The sequence below is a fragment of the Nymphalis io genome, chromosome 6 (genome assembly GCF_905147045.1).
Source record: "Nymphalis io chromosome 6, ilAglIoxx1.1, whole genome shotgun sequence".
Classification (NCBI taxonomy): Eukaryota; Metazoa; Arthropoda; class Insecta; order Lepidoptera; family Nymphalidae; genus Nymphalis; species Nymphalis io.
In genome coordinates, this window is record NC_065893.1 from 5,621,270 (window position 1) to 5,643,302 (window position 22,033).

Genomic DNA, 22,033 nt, shown 5'->3' on the forward strand with positions numbered 1-22,033 from the left:
TATGTATAGTAACATACTAAAAAAATCTCACATAGTTAGGACAGATAATAAAAATGTGATGGTTTAATATATCGGAAGAGACTCTTGTATTCAAAATTATCACTTAGAAAAATTATTATCTAACTGCATGCCCCTTCAGCCTAAAAACTGGTCATGTTAGTATTGCATACAAATGGGTTGCACGACGCGTCATACTAATTGCACCGAGTGCATGTCAAAGAAGGACCGGCGTCGCGCCGGATCAACATAATGGCGGATGGGGGAAAGGGAATGTATGAAAAAAAAGGAAGGCAGACGCTGAGCTTACGTACTTTCGCTAAGATTCGGTTACACATTGCCGTTGTGAGAGTGTTTTGTCTGCTACATCATTGAAGATACTGAGGTACTTCCCGTCCTACCTTTGTTGTGTCGGTGTAGTCATCTACGAGGATGTAGATGACTACTCCGTTTATACATTCTTTAATCCATAATCTAAAGAGAAATAATATAAACTAACTTATTTTTTTATAAATAATTATCAAAATTTACATAAAACTTACAGGTCAATTTAAATTATATACACAGCTTAAAAATTACAAACAGTATACATTAAGTCTATTATTCTAAATATTAACACCATGATATACGATCTAAAATTGTAATCAAACTAAAAACTAACACACGTTGAACACACTCGACGGAGGCTCCGTCCTTAGAGCCCTTTTAAGGTCTATGACCACACACTTCAGGGCATGCTCAATATTCTCGGGTGAACCATGCACAACATTAAGTGTATACTTTGCTATCCTAATCTTAATATAATTACTCACACTTTATAGCTGACAGAAATAATGTTTACCTGATTTAATGTTCGATCAGATAAGACCTTAAAAATGTTTTTAATTATCTTAAAAATTTGAATACAAATTATAATTTTAATGCCAGTGCAACAAGAGCCATGATTGTTACGACTGGTCTCTAGTATTTTCCTAAGCATGCGCTAACGTTATATTGGTAAGTTAATAATTAGCACATTATTTTAATACATATGTATATTGGAATTAGCAGGCCTGAATCTTACCCGTTGTGGTGGCAGTGTTTGTCGAGGACTATGAGAATGTTTTGGCGAACAGGAGCCGTGCTTTTCTTTTCTATGGGATTTTAATCCCCGCAAAAGTCTTGAAAACGTTGTTGCTTTCTTCTTCGCCGTTCCAAGGCAATTGTCTAAATATAAAAACCCGTTATTGTTTATTTTTATTATAATCGAAAAATATTCCTATTACTCCTAGTTTGGAGGTCAGCAAATCCGTATTATTGGTATTAATTATAATTAGCATAGTACCAACTATTAATTAAGCTGTACAGTTCTTTTTGTAAATATTTCTACTTATATGGCTTTGTTTTTTCATCAATAAATTATTATTATTTGCATTTTGCATATACTATTATTTCACTATTTACATTTAAATGCTTAAAAAATACTATTTCTCCAAAGTAATTTAAGGGAGTAACAGGTATCATACAGATATATTCAAAATTCGTTGTACATTTCAAAATAAAATTGCAATATATTACATACTTTTTGCGGAGATAACAACCAAATATATTTTTTATTTATAATTACAATATATTCTTCATTACTTACCGCTAGGAGGAAACTCATAAAAATATGCAGATCTTGGACTGAGGCAACTGTAACAAAAGAGAAATTATATTTTTTTATTAAAAATTAAGTCTCTGTTTAAACAATAAGTGAATAATATTGACCGCATGTCTGTTAGAGCTTTACACTAAAAGTTATTAATTGTCCTTAGTTTTCGCTGCTTGATATGGATGCTTCACGGAGAAAAGGAATCGAATAAACTAATTCACCGGTAAAGATAAACGTAAGTAATTTTTTATGAAATTATCATCTACTAAAAACCACCAAATAACTAAAAAAATTTAAGATTTATGTATATTTTTAATAATAAAAAAAAGAAAATCTATGTGAATGAAAATTATATACTTATGAACAAAAAATATACACTTTATGTATTTATTTTTAAATATTAGGGTTAATGTAATAAGTGGTTAAAGTGAGGCAAACTTTATCGACACCAACTTCTGCTCTTTAAATTGCTATTTCTTAACAAACAGATATTTGTAGATACGTTCATCTGGTTGTTGAAATAATTAGCGAAGTACACAACTTAAACTGAAAAATTTTCTAGTAAGTTTAGCCAGTAACTAAGTTACAAGTTAAAAAAATAGTATAACGTTTTATATATCAATCATTAAAAATTAAGAGAAAAAAAATATATTTATGTTTCATACGACAGTTATAGCTTTATATATTTTAGTTATATATATATTGTCTTAAAAATAAACGACACAGTAATTCAATTGTAGTTTTGGAGGTTTTTAAAGATAAACAGAATAACTTAAGCGAGTTATAAGGTGTATTAGTATTGTGTACACAACGATAAATATGAGTCACTTCTCGGAAATTTCAAATATATTATGCTGTGTTTGTTTTTATTTATAAAAGCATATTTAATGTACACATATTAACTTGAGATTCAAACCTTATCCTATTAGTAATGCTAGGGCGAGCGCTATTACTTAAAAAAACATAGAAAATACTAAATAGTTCACCCGTGAAAAATTATGTCGGCTAGTCTGTCAATAAACTTATAAAAACCTGCGTCGGTCAATCTGCGAACACTATTGAATAAAACGACGATAATTGTCATTGTTATAAGTTACATCATGAGGCAATGTATATAATTTATTCTGTTCGGGGAAACTCGAATTATATATCCATTTATAAAAGTATCCAAAATCAAAGGAATGAAATCGAATAACAAATAGAGACAACAAATGAAGCCAAGCGTTATCGGGTTTCCAGTATGAAACATTACAGTGAATATTGATTTTCTCTATTTAAAAAATTCGCTACCAACCCGACAATATTATAAATAACATATAAATAATAAACAATAACATATAATTGAAACAATAACTAATAATTTTATTCTCTTCAATGACGGTGTATAGATTATAATTACGATTCGAAGTAACTTATTTACATTACTTGAAACAGTGGTTTACATTTCTACGCCAGCCTTCCCAAACACGTTTTCAGCTCTTGATTAATTTAAAATTGTAAAGTTTCAATTGCAATAAAATGAAGGTAATTTATTCGGTGCTTTCTTAAAATGTTGGCTTTTACAAACCCTATTAAATCATTTAAAATGGTTATATTAAATGTAAAACTACCACCAGATCAGCCGTTAAGAAACTCAGTAGTTACTTTTTTCTATCAGTTAACTTTAAATCCATAAACAACGCCAACTATTTAGTTTAAAAATATACTTAACATGGTATCTGTTTTATCTTTATATTTATGTAAACAATAAAATTTTCATCGTAAAATATCGCTTGCGTGTAACATTTTTATCCCACCCATATATGAAACGTGTTAGCGTGGTTCTTTAACATAGTCGACCGGGTAATTGCTTTTAAAACAAGCAAGGAACTATAACCGGTCCCGATTTAACCACCATCTAACCACAGCCAGTGTACAGCTCTCGCACAATTGCGTGCAAAGTTAAACTTGTTTTACTAATGCCAATACAATACCGATGTTATTACAATAAAAATATGTCCGTGAAATTGAAATAAATTAGTCTTTTAAAAGAGACTTTCAGAAGAGATTTTCATATATAACACGTCACTAAGAGTCATCAATCATATTCTTATTTTTTGTTTATTGTAATGGCAGAGTAAAGAATGCCAATACCTACAGCCGAGATCAATAGAACCGTACTTATAAGCATTATTCAGCAGGTTATTAGTTAAACTGTCTTCTTCATTCGAATTTCAAATCAATAATGATAGAAAGGGAGAAATCAATATTTAAATAAACAGCCCCTAAGAAACGTTTATAATAATACGTTAAAAATGCAGTTAATGTTAACATTAACTATCTCTAATCATATTTACAATTTCTAATTTACGTTAGTTTTAAATATAACCCTTACAAATTGTATCGAACTGTTTGTAAAGAGTGACAAAGCTTGTTATAATCTATGAACAAATTAAACAACGAGGAGCAGATAGCAACATGAACGTAACGAAGCATTGCGCATTTATGCAGGCACTTAGATAAATTCCGGATAGTTAGGTCTCTTTCATGTTGATGCCACGCTTAATGGCAAATGAGATAACGTTTTCATTTATACACCCTTAAATTGATTCAGAGTTGTTTTAATAATAAAGTTTTAGTATCAATTAGTACCCAGATAATTATGGTACTATCAATATAGTACCATAATTATCTGGGTACTGGATGTTATTACAATAAAAATATGTCCGTGAAATTGACAAACGAGGCAGAAAATATGTAAAGTCAATACTTTACATATTTTCTGCCTCGTTTGTCTAGTGGCTAGATATAATTCCGCAGATCTCTAGGTCCTCGGATCAAACCCCAGGCCCATGAAAAGTTGTTGGGTATTTTTATTGAAAAAAAAATCAGTAGCAGTCTGAGTCTGGCAATTGTAAGTGTACACTATCGTGCCTCGGAAAGCAAGTAAAGATGAATTGAACTCTTTCCGGCCATGTCAAATTTGCCGTCCCATCGGAATAATGAATAGAGAGTGCATCTGTGTCTGCGCACACACTTGTGCACTATAATAAGTCCTGTGCAGTTGGCTCTTCTCTTGAGGTTTGCCGCCGTGACCCTATACGGACACCAGCGGGACCACATATATATGCTTGCTTGCTTAGGTACGAAGGTTTTATTTATTCATAAATATTCATAAATAGAATATTAATTTAAATAGTCTTATAAAACTATGGATCTTATAATTGTGCTCTATTTAGTGTTTGTAGTTTTTATCCAACTATCTCTGTTATAATTAATAATATTACAATTAAATAATAAGCTTTTCTTACTTTGGAATATTTATAATTATTTTGTTAATCGCACATTACACAAACTTTGTGTAATGTGCGATTAAAAAAACTTTGTGTAATGTGCGATTAATTTCCGTGAATAAATTTAATAAATAGATATATTTCAAATTTTGGTAAACGTTATTTCAAAACACTGAATTAAAAAATATAAATTCTTATTGGTGTTTTCACGTTTATTATATAAATAATACATGACTATCATTGGCAAAAATTAATAACCTTAGTCAGGTTTATTATCATAAAATAAAACCATCACAATTTGTTAGTAAGTAATTAAAAAAAATACAGAAAACTATTTTAATCTTTATCAACGCGATTTCTAAACTGAATGTCGCAAGTAGGAAATCTTATATCTTCTAGTTTCTCACTATTCAATTGCAATCTCAACTAGCTTGTTAGTTGCATTCTAGTTGTGTTAATTGACAAAGCGACAGAAATGTTCAGTTTGATAAGTGCCAGAACCTTTGATTACTTGGATTAAATTTCTTAATCATTTTGATCTAGCATGATTGGATCATGTTGTGTTTACAATATTTATTTATTAAGTACACTAACAATATACATCTCTATAACAATATATGTTGAATCAATACACATATTTTGTACACTGGCTCATATGCAACAAACGAACACAATATTCTCACATAGTGTCTCATAAACCTACATTATAATTTATTTAAATCTATTTAACAAATCTATTAATTTCTAGCCTAAACAAAAATAACAATGACCTCCAGACAGATTTCAGCTACAAAGCTAATTGCGCATGACATATTTTAGTGCACAAGTGTGTGCGTAAACACAGGTGCACTCTCTATTCCCTAACTCTCATAATCCGATGAGACGGCAATCCGACACGACTGGAAAGAGTTCAGGCGCAGGACCAACGGCTTTACGTGCTTTCCGAGGAGCGGGAGTGTACACACTTTCAACTTCCGGACTCCGGGTTGCGACTGAGAATTTTCGACAGAAAAACCCAATAACATTTTTTTTTTGGCCTGACCTGATTCCATGGAACATTCGAGACCTGGGAACCCAGGACCTCCGAGTCAGCGGCTTTACATCTAGCTGCTAAACCAAGGAGGTAGTCAAGCCTAAACAATATACCCATAGATTAACACACAAAAAAAATACTTATTATAAATTAAAAAGGACTACGGTTTGTAATAATAAAAATGATGAAGGGTTTCGCCATTTTATTAATTTGATGGAGGGAAAAGTTTTTTAATATAATACGCATGACAATTAACTAGAATTTAAACTAACTTAGTAAAATTTTAAATGCTAATTCAAATATACTATAGAAAATATTTAATTTAGACTTCAATAGTAGTTCCACAAAACCACGCATAAAAATATTTTGTTTTTGTTATTATACAAATTATATTATAGCTTGTACGACACCCACAATACGCTTTAAGAGAACATCGTTGAGATGAAGTACTGTTGATATTACTGTTTATTTTCCAGAGTTCAATATACGTTCGACGCCCACTCAGATAAAAGTATTTTTCGCCAGGAGCTAGAAATGTTTAAAGTGTGTTGCGCTTTTATTAATATTTATTATTTACTATTTAAATACCTTTACCAATAAAGCCAAAACATTTACTGAAATAATTATTAAATACTTTTATTTATTTAACACTTTTTGCACAACATATACATAAAATGAGAAAGAAGTAGGAAACAATCAAAGAAAAAGAAAATAAAAAAATGGTGCGCAAAGGCGGTCTTATCGCTTATAGCGATCTCTAACAGACAACCTTTGGTGAGAGAATTTTGTAAGAGAACAGGTAAGTGCATTTAGATATAAAAAGGTGATACTAAATATTTAATAAACTACACATATCTACATCCCACTAACCACACATATATATATTATTATACATACATACATACACATACATACATACAAATATATATATATTATTATTTAGCATAAACATATTATATATAATTATAGAGTATAAAATTAAATATAGATAAATTATAAACCACAAACTATTTCATACATACATACCTTACTTGGAAATGGACAAATAATAGCTTTTCAAGCGGTATTTAAAAATACTCAATGAATTCGACTGCCGAATATCTGTAGGTAGTGCATTCCAAAGTTTGATGGTTTTTGCAGTAAAAGAGTTACTGTAGGTTTGTGTCCGGCTGCAGGGGGTAACTAGTTTATTATCATCCGAAGAACGGAGGTTGTGTGCGCTATCGCAACCAAGAAATTTAAAGCGTTCTTTAAGGTAAGATGGTGTGTGATCGATATAAAGAATAGAGTAGAGAAGAGATAAGGCGTGTAGATTTCTTCGTAGTCTGATTGGCAGCCACTTTAACTGAGACCGATAATCAGAGACATGATCGAACTTTCGCAGACCAAAAATAAATCTTATGGCTATATTTTGCAGCCGTTCTAATTTATTTAGGAGGTCTTCAGTTAAATCCATGAAGCAGAGTGTACTTTGTTATTTTTACTATTTTTTTAAAGACTATACAAAGAGCAAGCTCGTCTGGGTAGGTACCACTCACTCATCAGATATTCTACCGCAAAACAGTAGCAGTATTTGGTATTGTTGTGTTCCGGTTTGAAGGGTGAGTGAGCCAGTGTAATTACAGGTACAAGGGACAAAACATCTTAGTTCCCAAGGTTGGTGGCGCATTGGTGATGTAAGCGATGGTTAACATTTCTTAGAATGCCAATGTCTATGGGCGTTGGTGACCACTTACCATCAGGTGGCCCATATGCTCGTCCGCCTTCCTATTCTATAAAAAAAGAGGTCAAAATCCTAAATTGCTTATATTCAAATGAGCGGAAAATAAAACAAATGACAGAGTACAGCAATTTGTTTAAGTCTATATATACAATTGACCGCTTTGAAAATACCTGTCAGAACATCTTCAATTTACAAATAAAATAGCTGTTAGCAAAGAGCAATTTACATGTTATCTATATTAAATAATACAAAACGCCGTGCCTTGGGCACGCCATCGAGTAGGTTTTACGAGGTAATTCATTAGGCAGACTAACTTGTAGTGGAGACCTAATTAGCATCAAACAAGTCGCCAAAGGGCGCGTGGGTGAAATGTGACAACGAACGTGTTACCTGATTTCCTGCTAACAAATATATGAGCATTGATCGTATGGATTGTCAAATGTTAAACTAGTAAAATGTATATCATATATAGCAACTTACAAGTTACAAGGCGATTTCGGCGATTGCGAAATTGCTAAAATGTTTGGTGGCGATTGATTTAGCTGTTTTGGAGTGATTTTATGTTTGTTACGTACTTTCATAAAATTGACTTGACTGATAACACTATGAGATTTTTTTTATGCTATACAGAAAAAAATTCTTAAAATACCCATGAATATTTTGGTTAGATTTTATATTACTATCAGTTAAAAATAATAATAAGAATTATGCTGTAACGCACTAGCAGGTTGCTTGGAATAAAGATCTTTATAGGTGAAATTTAGTTTTTATATCAAGTTATATATAATAATATAGTAATACTCGTATTATATAATTATGGCATATTGCAATAAAATGCGTGAAAAGGCTGTGCACAAAGCCGTGCCAAATATTGGTTAATGTATTGTGTGTATATATATTTGAGAATAGAGAGAATAGAGAATATATATATATATATATATATATATATATATATATATATATATATATATATATATTCTCTTTATCAACAAATATGAGATAGGTACATAATTTATGCTTAGTTTCAAAAACATAATGACTGCGAAATCGGCTTCTTCGAAACGTAAGAAATTTCTTGGTTCGTTAATTTAAATTTATTTTACTGCTTACAAAGAGATAATTAAAACGAGTTTATTATTGTACCACGTGAAAAGAACAAGATATATTAACGGTTTTTAAAGCCACACGGCATCTTTTAATACATATCATTGTAATACTTATAATATAGATATGTTTTCTTAGTAACACTTACGTAAAAAAGGTATTCCATATTAGTACTAGTGAAATTTAGCACTAGTATATGCGTAAACACAGATACGCTTTCTAATCTCTAAGGCTTATTTTCCGACAATACCTGAGAGTTTAGGCGCAGTATCAGTAGCTTTACGCGCTCTCCGAGGTACAGGAGTCTAAGCTCTTATCACTTTCAAATTAACGGCTTGCTTCGGCTAAATGATTGATAGAAAAACCCATTAATTTTGTACTGTACCGAACTCGGCCGATATAATATATATCTAAAATAATTATAAAAATTCAAGTTTAGTTTTATTAAATTTATTAGTGCCGTATGTATACTTATTTCAATATTTGCTACGCCTTATTAGTTACTTTTGTCAGTGTTTATAGCCTTGCCTTATTTTGCCTGGCTATAAAATAAAATTGTATATTCGATAAAAATAATAAATATTAAACCAGTTATTCTATTGGCGAAGATATGAATTAACTACACACGCAAACCAAATAATTAATCCCTTAATTTTCCACCCTAATGCCGCTCTTAAGGGTAAAGTTTTTCGTCAGTTGGGTTAGAACCTAACATTAAATTAAAGATGAATGCTACACCTTTTCAGGACATATCACGGTTGCAGACAGTACAGTACACAGTTGCGTGTTTGTGTATGTACATAAATTTTTTGAATATAAAGATTTTACCATTTATTTATAATATTGTAACTTTATGTTTGCAGTGTTTGTTTGTCCTGAATAAATGTTTTCTAATTCTTATTTAAATATGAGTGGAACAGGACTTCGAGATATACACAACTGTGCCTGCTGTACAAAACACAGGTACGGTCTTGCGTGGAATATTGCTCGCACCTTTGGGATGGCTCCGCTAAGTACCTACTTGAGGCCTTGGACCGGTTGCAGCGACGTGCCGTACGCATTATTGGCGACGTAAAGGTCACAACCACCCTTGAACCTTTACAATTGCGTCGTGAGATAGCAGCACTGAGCGCTTTCTATCGACTGTATCACGGCGAGTGCTCTGAGGAATTATTCTCTCTAATTCCTGCTTCCCCCTTCCTTCTTAAGTCCACGCGAGCTGGTTCTCGATGTCACCGCCTAACTGTGACATCAATTCCATCGCGAACAAAGAAATTTGGCAACTCCTTTCTTTGTCGCACTTCCAAAAAATGGAATTCCTTACCAGCTCACGTGTTCCCCTCCTCTTACAACCCGGGTTCCTTCAAACGAGGCGTGAAGAGGCATCTTGCGGGCCGGCAAGGCGAAGGCGGCTAGTTCAGAACGTTTTTCCCGTCTGTACTGGCCGTCGTCGCGTTTGGACTCTACTACCACTTACCAACAGGTGGAGTAGAGTCATTTGCCCTCCCGGCGAATATAAAAAAAAAAAAAAATCAACTCAATAAAAAATATCGACTCAATCGGCCCAGATACAGCGTATAATATGCATATTTTGAATGTAATTTTACAATATATAAATTCATCAACCCGCAGTGGAGCATCGAGATGAAATATCCCAGCACAATCTTTGCTCAGCGGGAGAGACATTGGGCATTCTTTGTAAATACTCAATTTACAAAACATATTTGTTTCAGAACTTTCTTTTATGGTTAATGATCGAATTGTATTTATACGCGGTTTTATTTTTAAATAGCATGAAAGAAAATACTGCGTAAAGATATATTTTGCAAAATAATTTCAATAAAAGCATTTCGCAATCTCAATGGCGAGCTCTCTATAACTCTCTATCTTAGACTCTGTCGCCGATCGAACGTCCGATTTCAATTTAGATTAGAATTTAAACATGCACGTAAAAGCTTATCTATCAAATACACCTGTTCAATCGGAATAATCCATAATATGCATATATATATTACATTGTTACAATACTCAAATTCTTATGTGAGATGAAATAAGGATGTTTTTAACTTTTCATTAAATATTTCAAGCGGAGCTTTAAAGATTAGGCAAACTATGATATTCTACAGGGTATATGATGTTCTATTGATTTGTACATTTCTGTATAGTGGTATTTGTTTCTATGTACAAATTAAAAATACTTTAGGTACCTACTCAACGTTGTTAATAATTGATATCATATATTATAATCTCAAAATCATATGTTTTTTTTAAGTCGGTTAATTTTTATAAAAACTTACTAGATATCTTTTTTCACTATAATTATATTAATGGTTTCAACTGTAGAGTATTTTGTAATGAATTCAAATATTCAATAGCTTCCGATGCATACAAAATATTAAATCATTTTGATTATAAAAGATAGTATCCTACATTTGCTAAATAGAGCTCTATCATTATAATGAATCATTTAATGGATTTACTATGTATATGTCAGACCCCTACCTCTGGTAATTGTGTTGTTGGTTGTGGATCAAAGGCTGTGTGGGCTGGGCAAGAAGAAGCTGTTTTTGCTGCTGTTGTCTCTGCAACATTTGTTTCCCAAACACGCCGTAACCAAATCCGTAAATTTCGTCTTCTTCTTTATCAGTTAAACAGCTTGACGGCTGTAAAAAAATTGAATCATTATATTTTTTTGTTTTTCTGAAATGATGAATTATTTATTAGCTTTTATAGACGAATTTATGTATTTATTTCATACATTATCACATCTTTATATGTGCTACCCATACCATATATTCGATAAGAGGCCTATATTAATTTAACGTATTCCTACATTATTATCAGACGCAATCTTATCTATATTTGAATATTGTGCAATAATCAATCACTGGTGTTGAAGTAAAAATACATTTTAAAAGTATAGTTACCTACGTAAGAAGTATGTAATCTGTAATTGTTACAATCTAAGCACTAAGTGAATGTTGCACTTTAATATAAATTTAGCAATAATTTAAATAATACTTTATAATTCCTATTTACTGATAGCATTATGAATGTACATTGACTTTATCTATAATTGTTCAATAAAGCTAAAAATAAATTTGCACCGATACTCTGAACCACTTCATGGTGATAACCTGAAGGTTAGAATAGGCTGATAAAATATTTGATTCACCACAAATAGTGATACAAACAACAGGGCGAATATCTTTAAGATACTAGGTTATGTGCCTTAGAAAGGCACGAATTGTATAAATACAACTTTTCCATGATACAACTTTTCCTTTCCTTCAACTTTAGCATCACTAACTGACTCTGCTGCGTTTGAAGTAAACCTTCGTTTTTTAAAACACGAAGTATTGTTTTTACTTAAAAGATTTTAAATTATTTCATAAGGAAACTAACTTCTTAATAATAGTTAACATTGTATCGTGAGATATGAGTTTATGGCCTTACCGAATATTTTCCAGGCACATAAATAGGCTGAGAATGTGATGTTGTCAAATTGTTCAAAGCTAAAGATCCAGGACTTGCCGACGGTGGAGTTTGTGGTGTTCCTGTTCCACCTAGCACCCTCATCCTTGGAGACATTTCGTCCCATTCATGTCTTCTCAGCTCTTCAAGATGGTCTAATACGTCACCGTAGTGAGTGGAAAATAGATCCGCGTACCGCGACGCCAAGCCCTCTAAGTACCCACGATCGCCATCCTGCAATAAATAAATTAATTTAAAATAACGACATAAATACGCTAAGCATTATATAAAAATTTTATAATATCATATAAATTATAATTTATTTTCAATTATGTCATATCTTTAAAACTACAAATAGAACACTCAACATATCATTAACGAGTCAACAGAATCACAATTACAATTATTTTTGTTCACAAAGATAAAACTGCTTATTACACACAAGATCTTTTTAAAAATTAGAAGTGGCTACTGCAACTGGTTTTCAAAGTAACATTCTGCTAATTACATTGCCTATTAAAGCCTCAACTCGAGCAAAGTATAAAAAACCGTAATTATCTGGCGCCTAGAGACCTATTTGGTTGCTTCCTTCCACGCAATTTCCGCCAAAGTCACAAAAAGAAAAAAAAAACAGAAGAGTAATACCGGACAATTAAATACTGCGGGTCTAAATTATAGAAGGAAATTTAAATTAGCCATGGTAAAAAGATTTCTTAAATGAGAGTAATTAATTAAAAGTTACACTGTAGAATCTTCCTTGGTAGTAAATACATCTATATATAAATATATATATTTTATTTAATTTAATTTATTATTGCTAAATGTCTGTTTATTATTCGAAATGAAAGAAAACTATTCTTGATAATAAGTTACCATAACACATTCAAAATATTAATTACTGAGCTAAATTGAAGTTAATAAATTGAAACAAATTTTCAAAAAATTTACGACAACGTCGTAGACCGGGAAATAAAATAAACATCAGAAACATTCATCTCGGTAAACAAAGTATTTCATTACGAACTGCAAACGAAAAACATCGACCTCCGGCGAGATTCCTCCATTTCCTTCGACAAACACTAGCGATACGGCATGAAACATCTTAAACGCTAACTTACTATTAATAATCCAATACACAAGCATAAAATATTAATACAGATAACATTCATAGAACATTTTATTTTCTTATCAATTATTGGCTCAAGATTTTTATTTTGTTATTTGTAGTCAATTTTTAAAAACATCGATCACTCATAAATATCATCATAAAGGTCATCCATTTAAAACTAAAGACGTCTAGTTCTGTTAATAAATAAAAGCAGTTTATCAATGCGTTTGAAACGCAGTCAATAGGGTTAAATGAAGATGGCTCAGAAGTTTAGACGTACAACAGGATGTTATCCATCAAGCCAAAAAGGAATCAGTAGCTAGCCACTGGAGAAGCGTACTTAGAATTCAACCAGTCGCGCGTCGAGTCAAAGATGGCCGAGGGTTTATTTCCATTTTTAAATGAGAGCGCCTGAGAGCTTTGTCGGCTCAGAGTTTGTGCTTCGCGTTTTAAGTGGATTAAATCGCTCTACGCTCGTAAAACCGACAAGTGGTTCAGCTAAGAATTCAAGTAACCGTTCGACTTTTGCATGAGAAAGTGCTCGCGGGGCCTCGCTTCGCACTTACCCTGCGCAATTTGATGCGACCAGAGTTTGTTTATTTTTTTCTGTGGAAATCGTGGCCGATTCACATCTAAGCGGGCTGCTGTTGCTTTGTGAATACTCAATGAAAGAAATTCATTAACGCTATCTTCCCAATGAAGCTCTTTTGGGATTAACGACTTGTCTGTTCTAAAGAGATTATATTATTTACATTGTATAACATATTTATATGTACTATCGTTTTATCTATTCCTCTTTCAGAAGCAGTGCTTTCTATACTAGAAACAAAAATAAATTGTATGAACAAGGCTTTGTTATATATGAATAGTATTGTATGTATTTCTTTATCAAATTGAACACAATGTTTGAAGACTCCAATTTGCCATACGTCTTGATTATTCTGTCTCGAATGAAATATACAGTTATGTGAATTCGGTTTCAACAAAAACGTAATATGTATAAAATAAAAAATGAAATACAAACATTTAGAATTTAAATAAATTGAGTAACCATGTAAGATAAATTCTTATTATTGAATGTATAGCAAAATATAAAACAGTATACATGAATGGACCAAGACAGATTTAGCAAAATAAGGGGCAGGTGATACCGCACATAAATCCTCTTTAGACATCGCCTCTGCCCGGCACGCGGAACATTGTCTTATTGTGCTACTGGTTCTTGTTTTGTTCGTCGCCTGCGTTATTTCGGATTTGCAATCTCTTTATAGGGCCAATTCTCTTATCCGATTTAATCGTTCAGTCTCATTGTACTTGTTCTATGTGCACTTGATGCGCCACTGAAGCTTCGTAGATGTTCTTTAAGAACGTTGTTTTCGAACTAGAAATGCCATTTGAATGATATCAATTATATTATTAACAAAGACTACAAATTTTTACCTTTATTTTTTGAATTTTTATAACGTTTGTATACCCTTTTTTATTTCAATTTTTAATACGATAAGCAAAGTCACTTTTACATCTGTCCTTTTGTTTACCTATTTAAGAAAATTTCTTCTGAAAGTATTGGTTTATATTCTGGTTTATTATGGAGTTTTTAATGCTACATCTAATAGAAAATTAGATGAAAAACTTAAGTAAATGTTTTTTTAAATTATATAGTATTATATTTTTGCCGACTGCTTACAGCTAAAGTAGGATACTATTAGATTAGAGGAAAGAAGCATAATAAACCTCTAAAACTAATTGCTTGTATAAAGTTGTTTAGCTGTTTTGATTTCATTCAATTGTATCAAAACCTCTATTGTCTTCATCATTTTCTAAATAAAGTAGTTCCATAATCTGAATTGTATTCTTAGTTTTCGTGTTTTGCTCATGCCTGTCGGCGTACAAAGCTATTTTAACATCGTGGTCTCTTAATAGTGTTCGCAATTCCGTTTCGACTGCTGAATAAACTTGAGTTACAATGTCAGCAGGAACGACTTTTAGTGCTACGGCGTGATTACTATTGGCAATAAATTAATTTTACTTGGTCTACCTGAACAGTAATCGACAAGTATTTGCTCGATTACTTTATAGTATTCAATTTTCCGACTTATTCGACTAAGCAATTTTGTAACACGCAAGAATAGAAAGCATGAAGTTTATTATTTAAGACACTACATTGAAATACAAAGTCCAAAGTTAAAATTATTTATATTTCGTATGGACGTATTATTATTTTTTTAAATAAATGTTAATTTTACTCCTGTATCGTGAATAATTTACACACACAACGTTTTTTTCGCCCACGCATCGGCACACGAACTTAATTGTCTGATATTATCTTAAAGTGCAATACCGAGAATTTTTCGAGAATTCTCGTTTATTGTCTTTTTAGAGTTTCATTTATTTTTAAAGTATTACATAGTTTTTAGTGAAAAATTAAATTCTATTACGACATTTTTATTAAGATTACATAAATTAGTCAGCCAAGTAACGTCGCTGATAGACTTATATAGCTTTTTTTATATATTACTACCCAGTCCCGACTTCGTAGGACTACAATAAGAATTTTATCGTATGCATTCTTTAATCAATAGGATATAAGCATTCGCCAATCGATATATTCGCCCATACAGTACAATGCTAAACGCTTGAAACATTGTGCCCTGCGTAATTTTTCATGCGTTAAATTTAAACATCTCGTATTATTTCTAAAAATTACTCGCTCTTATCAGTAAGTAATAGTGTTAGAAATATTTATGAACATAAAGCATTTAAAATTGATATATTTATTTTTATTTTGATAAGGAGCTACACTTTGTGAAAATTGAACTGAACTACAGATGTTATTATTTTTTACTTTCTTTTAACAATAAAAACAATGAAATTGCTACCAGTTATTTATAAATTTCACAAATGTTTTATACAAAGTTTTTGTGTATCTGTTATAGTTTTGACGTTTGTTACATGATAGCCTAAGCCGTACTAAACCATAACAACCATAATAAACTTTATCCAATACTCGTAAGTCCATGCTAAACTATAAATTCAAATGATACGAAAGTTACATATATAATAAATAGTTTCCGAGTGGAATCTAAACAAACAAACAAATCTTATAACATGAGGAATGTAACACTAAATATTTATCAATTGGAGCAACTTATAGCTTTTGGTAAAATTAAATTTTAGCTTTTGGTGAAATTAAAGCAAAATGAGACGTAGTTGAGTAGTAAGTATGAATCTTCATGAGCAAATGACTGTACAAAGCTTCAGATCAATCAGATGAATTACGCATTGAATACGAACTAAACCATACGCTTATATTTTAATATACATATATATATATATTTATACTTAAGATAAAAATAAATCAGTCGTACTTATTTTGAAATTGACATCGTAAAGTCTTTCATATCGAACCTCTCATCAGCATTATTAACTGATACATAATAAGATATTATAAAATTATTATTATATTTTATTATACAATAAAATATAATCACAACAAAGTCGACTTCGACCTCAAAATGCTTTCACATCATGAAGTCTCATTATGACTCACGTGCATAAGAATGCAGGATCGTTATCACCTTTCAAATAACGGTACTTTTACAAAACATTAAACGGATACATATTATAATAAATACAAGTTCATAGTTATGTTTATGACGCTGCAAGAGCATTGTTAGCGATATTGAAAATTTATATATTTTCTTCTAATGGCAAATAAATACGAATAAATATTTATCGTTATTTTCTACTCATTATTTTAAATTGACATGCTTATTTAATGGACTTTACTTGAGATTTTTATCGTATTTTTATACAGCTTGAGTAAAATAAAATATTATACAATTAATATCAAGTAGTTAATTACAAACTATATTTGTGGTTAATCCATCTGCTTTTTGTCAGTGATTTAAGTTCACCCTAGATTTGGTGTTATTCTTATTATTATCATTTTATCGTAACGTTTTCTAAAATGGATTACCTTTCCAAACGTGAAATAGACGTTGTAAGAGGTATAAAACACGTGCACACGCGATCAAAGCCGCGGGCGACAACTACTACATACACAAGCGCAAAAACTATCACATGTTATTCATAGCGATAGCAACGGTAACAGAAGTTGACTAAATTATTTGTATAACTAATTGGATATTCCATATCTTAACTTTCATAGATGGGTATGGCATTTAATTAAGGCCTTTATACTTGGGCGTCACCTGCGAAGACTTTGATACATTAACATTTAGATTGTAGGAGATATGAACCATGAATTTTCAACGTAATTTTTTGGATTTAATTTTGTTTTTGTGATATTATCTAAATATTAGGTCCTTACATATGAAATAGGTGTTTTGTACGGAAGGAATATAAGTCATTTTTTTTTGTAAAATATATTTTATTAATCAAAGTATGCACCGTTGTTATCTATGCACTTTTGCCATCTCATGGGGGCGAGAATCAATAAACTCTTTGAAGGCGGTTTGGACTGCTGCATCGGAGTTGAATTTTTTCCTTGTAAGAAGTTGTCCAAATGCCGCAAAAAATGGTCATCTGTTTCCAACAGCAAGGTCCGGGAAGTACGGTGGATGTCGCAGACATTCCAATTGTAGCTCATCTAACTTAGTGGTTGTTTGTTGTACATTGTGTGGTCTTGCGTTGTCGTGAAGCAGCAGTGGCCTAGGGCGATTGACCAATCTCGGTTGTTTAGCAGCTAGTTCTTCCTTCACGGTTTGCAGTTGCTGACAATAGATGTCTGCCGTAATCGTTTGGCCAGATTTTAGAAAGCTGTAGTGAACGACACTGGCGCTAGCCCACCAAACACTCACAAGTAACTTTTTCTGAGTCAATTTTCGTTTAAAAATGGCTGAACCCTGGAGACCCAGCCAAATGGGCAGGATTTGGCTGGGTCTCCAGGGTTCAGCCATTGCGACGAGCGCTTCCGATTATCCACTTTTCTTCACAAGTAATTATTTGATTAAAAATCCCTTTATTGTGTCGGTTGAGCAAAGTAACACAGCAGTCGACGCGTGTTTGCAAGTTCGATTCACTCAATTCATGAGGGACCCATCGTTCAAGTTTTTTTACTTTCCCGATTAGCTTCAAGTGGATTAATACAGTTTTATCACTTACCCCGAAGCCTGCAGCTATCTCTGAAGTGCCTGGTGATGGATCTGCTTCCACAATAGCCTTTAATTCTTCATTTTCCACTTTGGTCTCCGGCCGTCCACGGGGTTAGTTCTGAAGGTCGAAATTTCCAGAACGAAAACGTTGAAACCAAAAACGTACCGTGCTTTCTTTTGCGATACCAGCGCCGTACACATCATTAATCCTTCGAGCTGTTTCTGCAGCACTGGTGCCACGGTAGAACTCGTACTCGTAAATATACCGATATTTCATGTTTTCCATTGTGCGACGTAACATACGTAATAAGCGACGCTAAAGAAAAAAAGAATGAGGAAAAAACAAATGAATGACTGTTTTTAAAACTCAAATGTACCAGCTAAATGAATATATAAATTTGAATTTGGAATTCTTAACCAAAGAGAAGATATTTCAGATCAAATTGGTCAGTACGACAAATTTCAAATGTAAGGACCAAATATAAAGTATTTATACAAAGTAAAGGTCATGTAATAGCACGTTAATGTATTAGTTAGAGGCTTCATCTCCCCTTAGAGAGGAGAGGAGGATTGCAGCTTATTCCACCACGCTCCTCCAATGCGGGTTAGTGTATACACAATTACGTGTGGTACAATTTCATCCCACACACTAAGGTTTCTGACAATGTTTTCCTCTACTGCCGAGCAAGAATCCGGACGGATCGCTAGCTCACAGTCCGCAAGAGCAAGCTGATCTCCTGGCTAAACTCTTTGCCGACAATTCCGTCATCGATGATTTTAGTGCACTGCCACCTACAATACCTGCATGTGGCCATACGATGCCTGACATTAAAATCAGGCAACGTGATGTGCGTGCGGAGCTGCAATCACTTGATGTACGGAAAGCTAGCGGTCCCGATGGAATACCAGCCATAGTGCTGAAGAAGTGCGCAGCGGAGCTGTCTCCTGTGTTAACGCGCCTGTTCCAACTTTCTCTCTCTTCGGGAAGTGTGCCGGAGGCTTGGAGAAGAGCTAATGTGCAAGCGGTTCCCAAAAAAGGGGATCGGTCTGACCCGGCAAATTATCGACCAATAGCTATCACCTCAGTACTTTGTAAGGTGATGGAAGGGATTTTAAACAACCAACTGATCCATTACCTAGAAGATCACTGTCTAATTAATGATCGTCAGTACGGGTTTCGACCAAAACGGTCCACAGGTGATCTTCTAGCGTACGTAACACACCTCTGGGGTGAAGCTATCGACAAGCATGGAGAATCGTTGGCTGTCAGCCTCGATATCTCCAAGGCTTTCGACAGGGTCTGGCACAGAAGTCTTCTCTCCAAGCTACCGGCATATAGTCTGCCTGCTCAGCTATGCACCTGGATTGCCAGCTTCCTACACAAGCGTAGCCTTCGTGTTTTAGTAGATGGTTGCGCTTCACAATTCTATGTAGTGAATGCTGGGGTCCCCCAGGGATCTGTGCTATCTCCCACACTCTTTCTTTTGCATATCAATGATATGCTCTCCCTTGGGAACATACATTGCTATGCAGATGATAGTACAGTGCATGGTGGATACCACGGACGCGCAGTGGCTGGGCGGGCGGAAACTGAGGAGAGGCGGGTGAATCTTGTCATTGAACTCGATAGGACGTTATAGCTCATCGCCATATGGGGCTCTGATAATCTTGTTGAGTTTAATGCCAAGAAAACACAGGTATGCGCTCTCACGGCGAAAAAGTCAACATTTTCCCCTCTTCCCTCCCTCTGTGGTACTCCGCCGGTGATGCAAAGCAAAATCGCCATGCTAGGGATTGACGTTCGCTGCGACCTTAGTCCAAGGGATTACATCGAGGCTGTTATAAAAACAGCTTCACGGAAACTCGGAGTTCTGAACAAGGTGCGGCGCTTTTTCACGCCACAACAACTGTGCCTGCTGTACAAAACACAGGTACGGTCTTGCGTGGAATATTGCTCGCACCTTTGGGATGGCTCCGCTAAGTACCTACATGAGGCCTTGGACCGGTTGCAGCGACGTGCCGTACGCATTATTGGCGACGTAAAGGTCACAAACACCCTTGAACCTTTACAATTGCGTCGTGAGATAGCAGCACTGAGCGCTTTCTATCGACTGTATCACGGCGAGTGCTCTGAGGAATTATTCTCTCTAATTCCTGCTTCCCCCTTCCTTCTTAAGTCCACGCGAGCTGAACAAAGAAATTTGGCAACTCCTTTCTTTGTCGCACTTCCAAAAAATGGAATTCCTTACCAGCTCACGTGTTCCCCTCCTCTTACAACCCGGGTTCCTTCAAACGAGGCGTGAAGAGGCATCTTGCGGGCCGGCAAGGCGATGGCGGCTAGTGCAGAACGTTTTTCCCGTCTGTACTGGCCGTCGTCGCGTTTGGACTCTACTACCACTTACCATCAGGTGGAGTAGAGTCATTTGCCCTCCCGGCGAATATAAAAAAAAAAAAAAGAAATGAATTATAAACACAAATTAAGAACATTTAAAAATTACAGGCGCTTGCCGGTTTTAAGCCTACAAGTCGGTTTACTAACGCAATTAAAAAAAAAAACAGTTAATGTTATTGTTTTTGATATCGCTTATAACACGTTAAACAAATCTTTATGTAAAGCTCTATGCATAGAGGACTAGGAATCTCGTTTAGTGGTGGTTACGTAGAACAGTTAACTATTAGGGACTAAAAGGCAAGCCGAAAGTTTTAATTTATGTACTGGAAACAGTCTTCAATTAAACTTCTTTTAATGAAACTGAAAAAAAGAGAGTAAGCTGTCAAGAAAGAGAGATGAAAATAATTTCAAAGTTTCACAATTTATGACCACTTTATTAGGCTTAATTTTTAGATTCCCAGTCGTATTTAAATTATGGTAATACTTTTACTATAACTAAAGGAATTGAACTTCTTTTGTGTGGTCGATTAAAACAAAAATACCGCAATTCAATACCTAACCAACATATGATGTTTATCGAAAATTTAAAAAGTAACGAATTCATAGTATTTTGTTGTTATTTTTATAACTGAGCGCAATAAAGTTTTTATCTATCTATTCAGTTTTTTGTCGTATTTTAAATTTTACGCCGATGTCGGTATTTTTACGAATTTTATTTTTGAAACATTACTGACATTGGTGTAGTCTGTCGCTAAATGTTATCGTTTCTATTCTCAAAGCGTATGTTAGTGATCTAAACGTACAATTTAAATTCAATGCCAGTTACCGTGCCTTTGCCGCCATGATGGACAATTTATGGTTCTCTTTTATCGGCATTCTTTGACTAAGTTTTTCTATATTGTCTGTTTAAGTTGCCTTTGAAGCGAAAGTTACACCAGTGTTGTGCGATTAAATTGCAGAAATTATTTATAGCTATTATTATAGTAGTTTTTCATGATACTATATAAAACAGCTTTAATTTACATTTTTCATATATATATATATATATATGAAAAATGTAAATTAAAGCTGAAAAATTTTATATATATAAATCATCTTTTGAAAAGGTAAGTATAGTTAACATAAAACCTGAATAACAAAGTAAATACACATTTACATAACTCATAGTTAACGATCAGTG

The 22,033-nt window shown here is 33.4% G+C and overlaps 1 protein-coding gene across 6 annotated transcripts in view; it reads right to left on the minus strand.

Annotated features, from left to right (window-relative positions):
* The window catches only part of LOC126768881 (uncharacterized), a 120,844-nt gene that overhangs the window by 12,865 nt on the left and 85,946 nt on the right, over positions 1 to 22,033 (minus strand). For all 6 annotated transcript variants that reach the window (XM_050487274.1, XM_050487278.1, XM_050487277.1 and 3 more), the window contains exons 2-5: positions 12,219 to 12,470; positions 11,265 to 11,425; positions 1,625 to 1,671; positions 1,061 to 1,203 (exon numbers count right to left, since the gene is read on the minus strand). In XM_050487274.1, the coding sequence (XP_050343231.1) occupies positions 1,061 to 1,203; positions 1,625 to 1,671; positions 11,265 to 11,425; positions 12,219 to 12,470 (603 nt within the window). The remainder of the gene's footprint in view (positions 1 to 1,060; positions 1,204 to 1,624; positions 1,672 to 11,264; positions 11,426 to 12,218; positions 12,471 to 22,033) is intronic.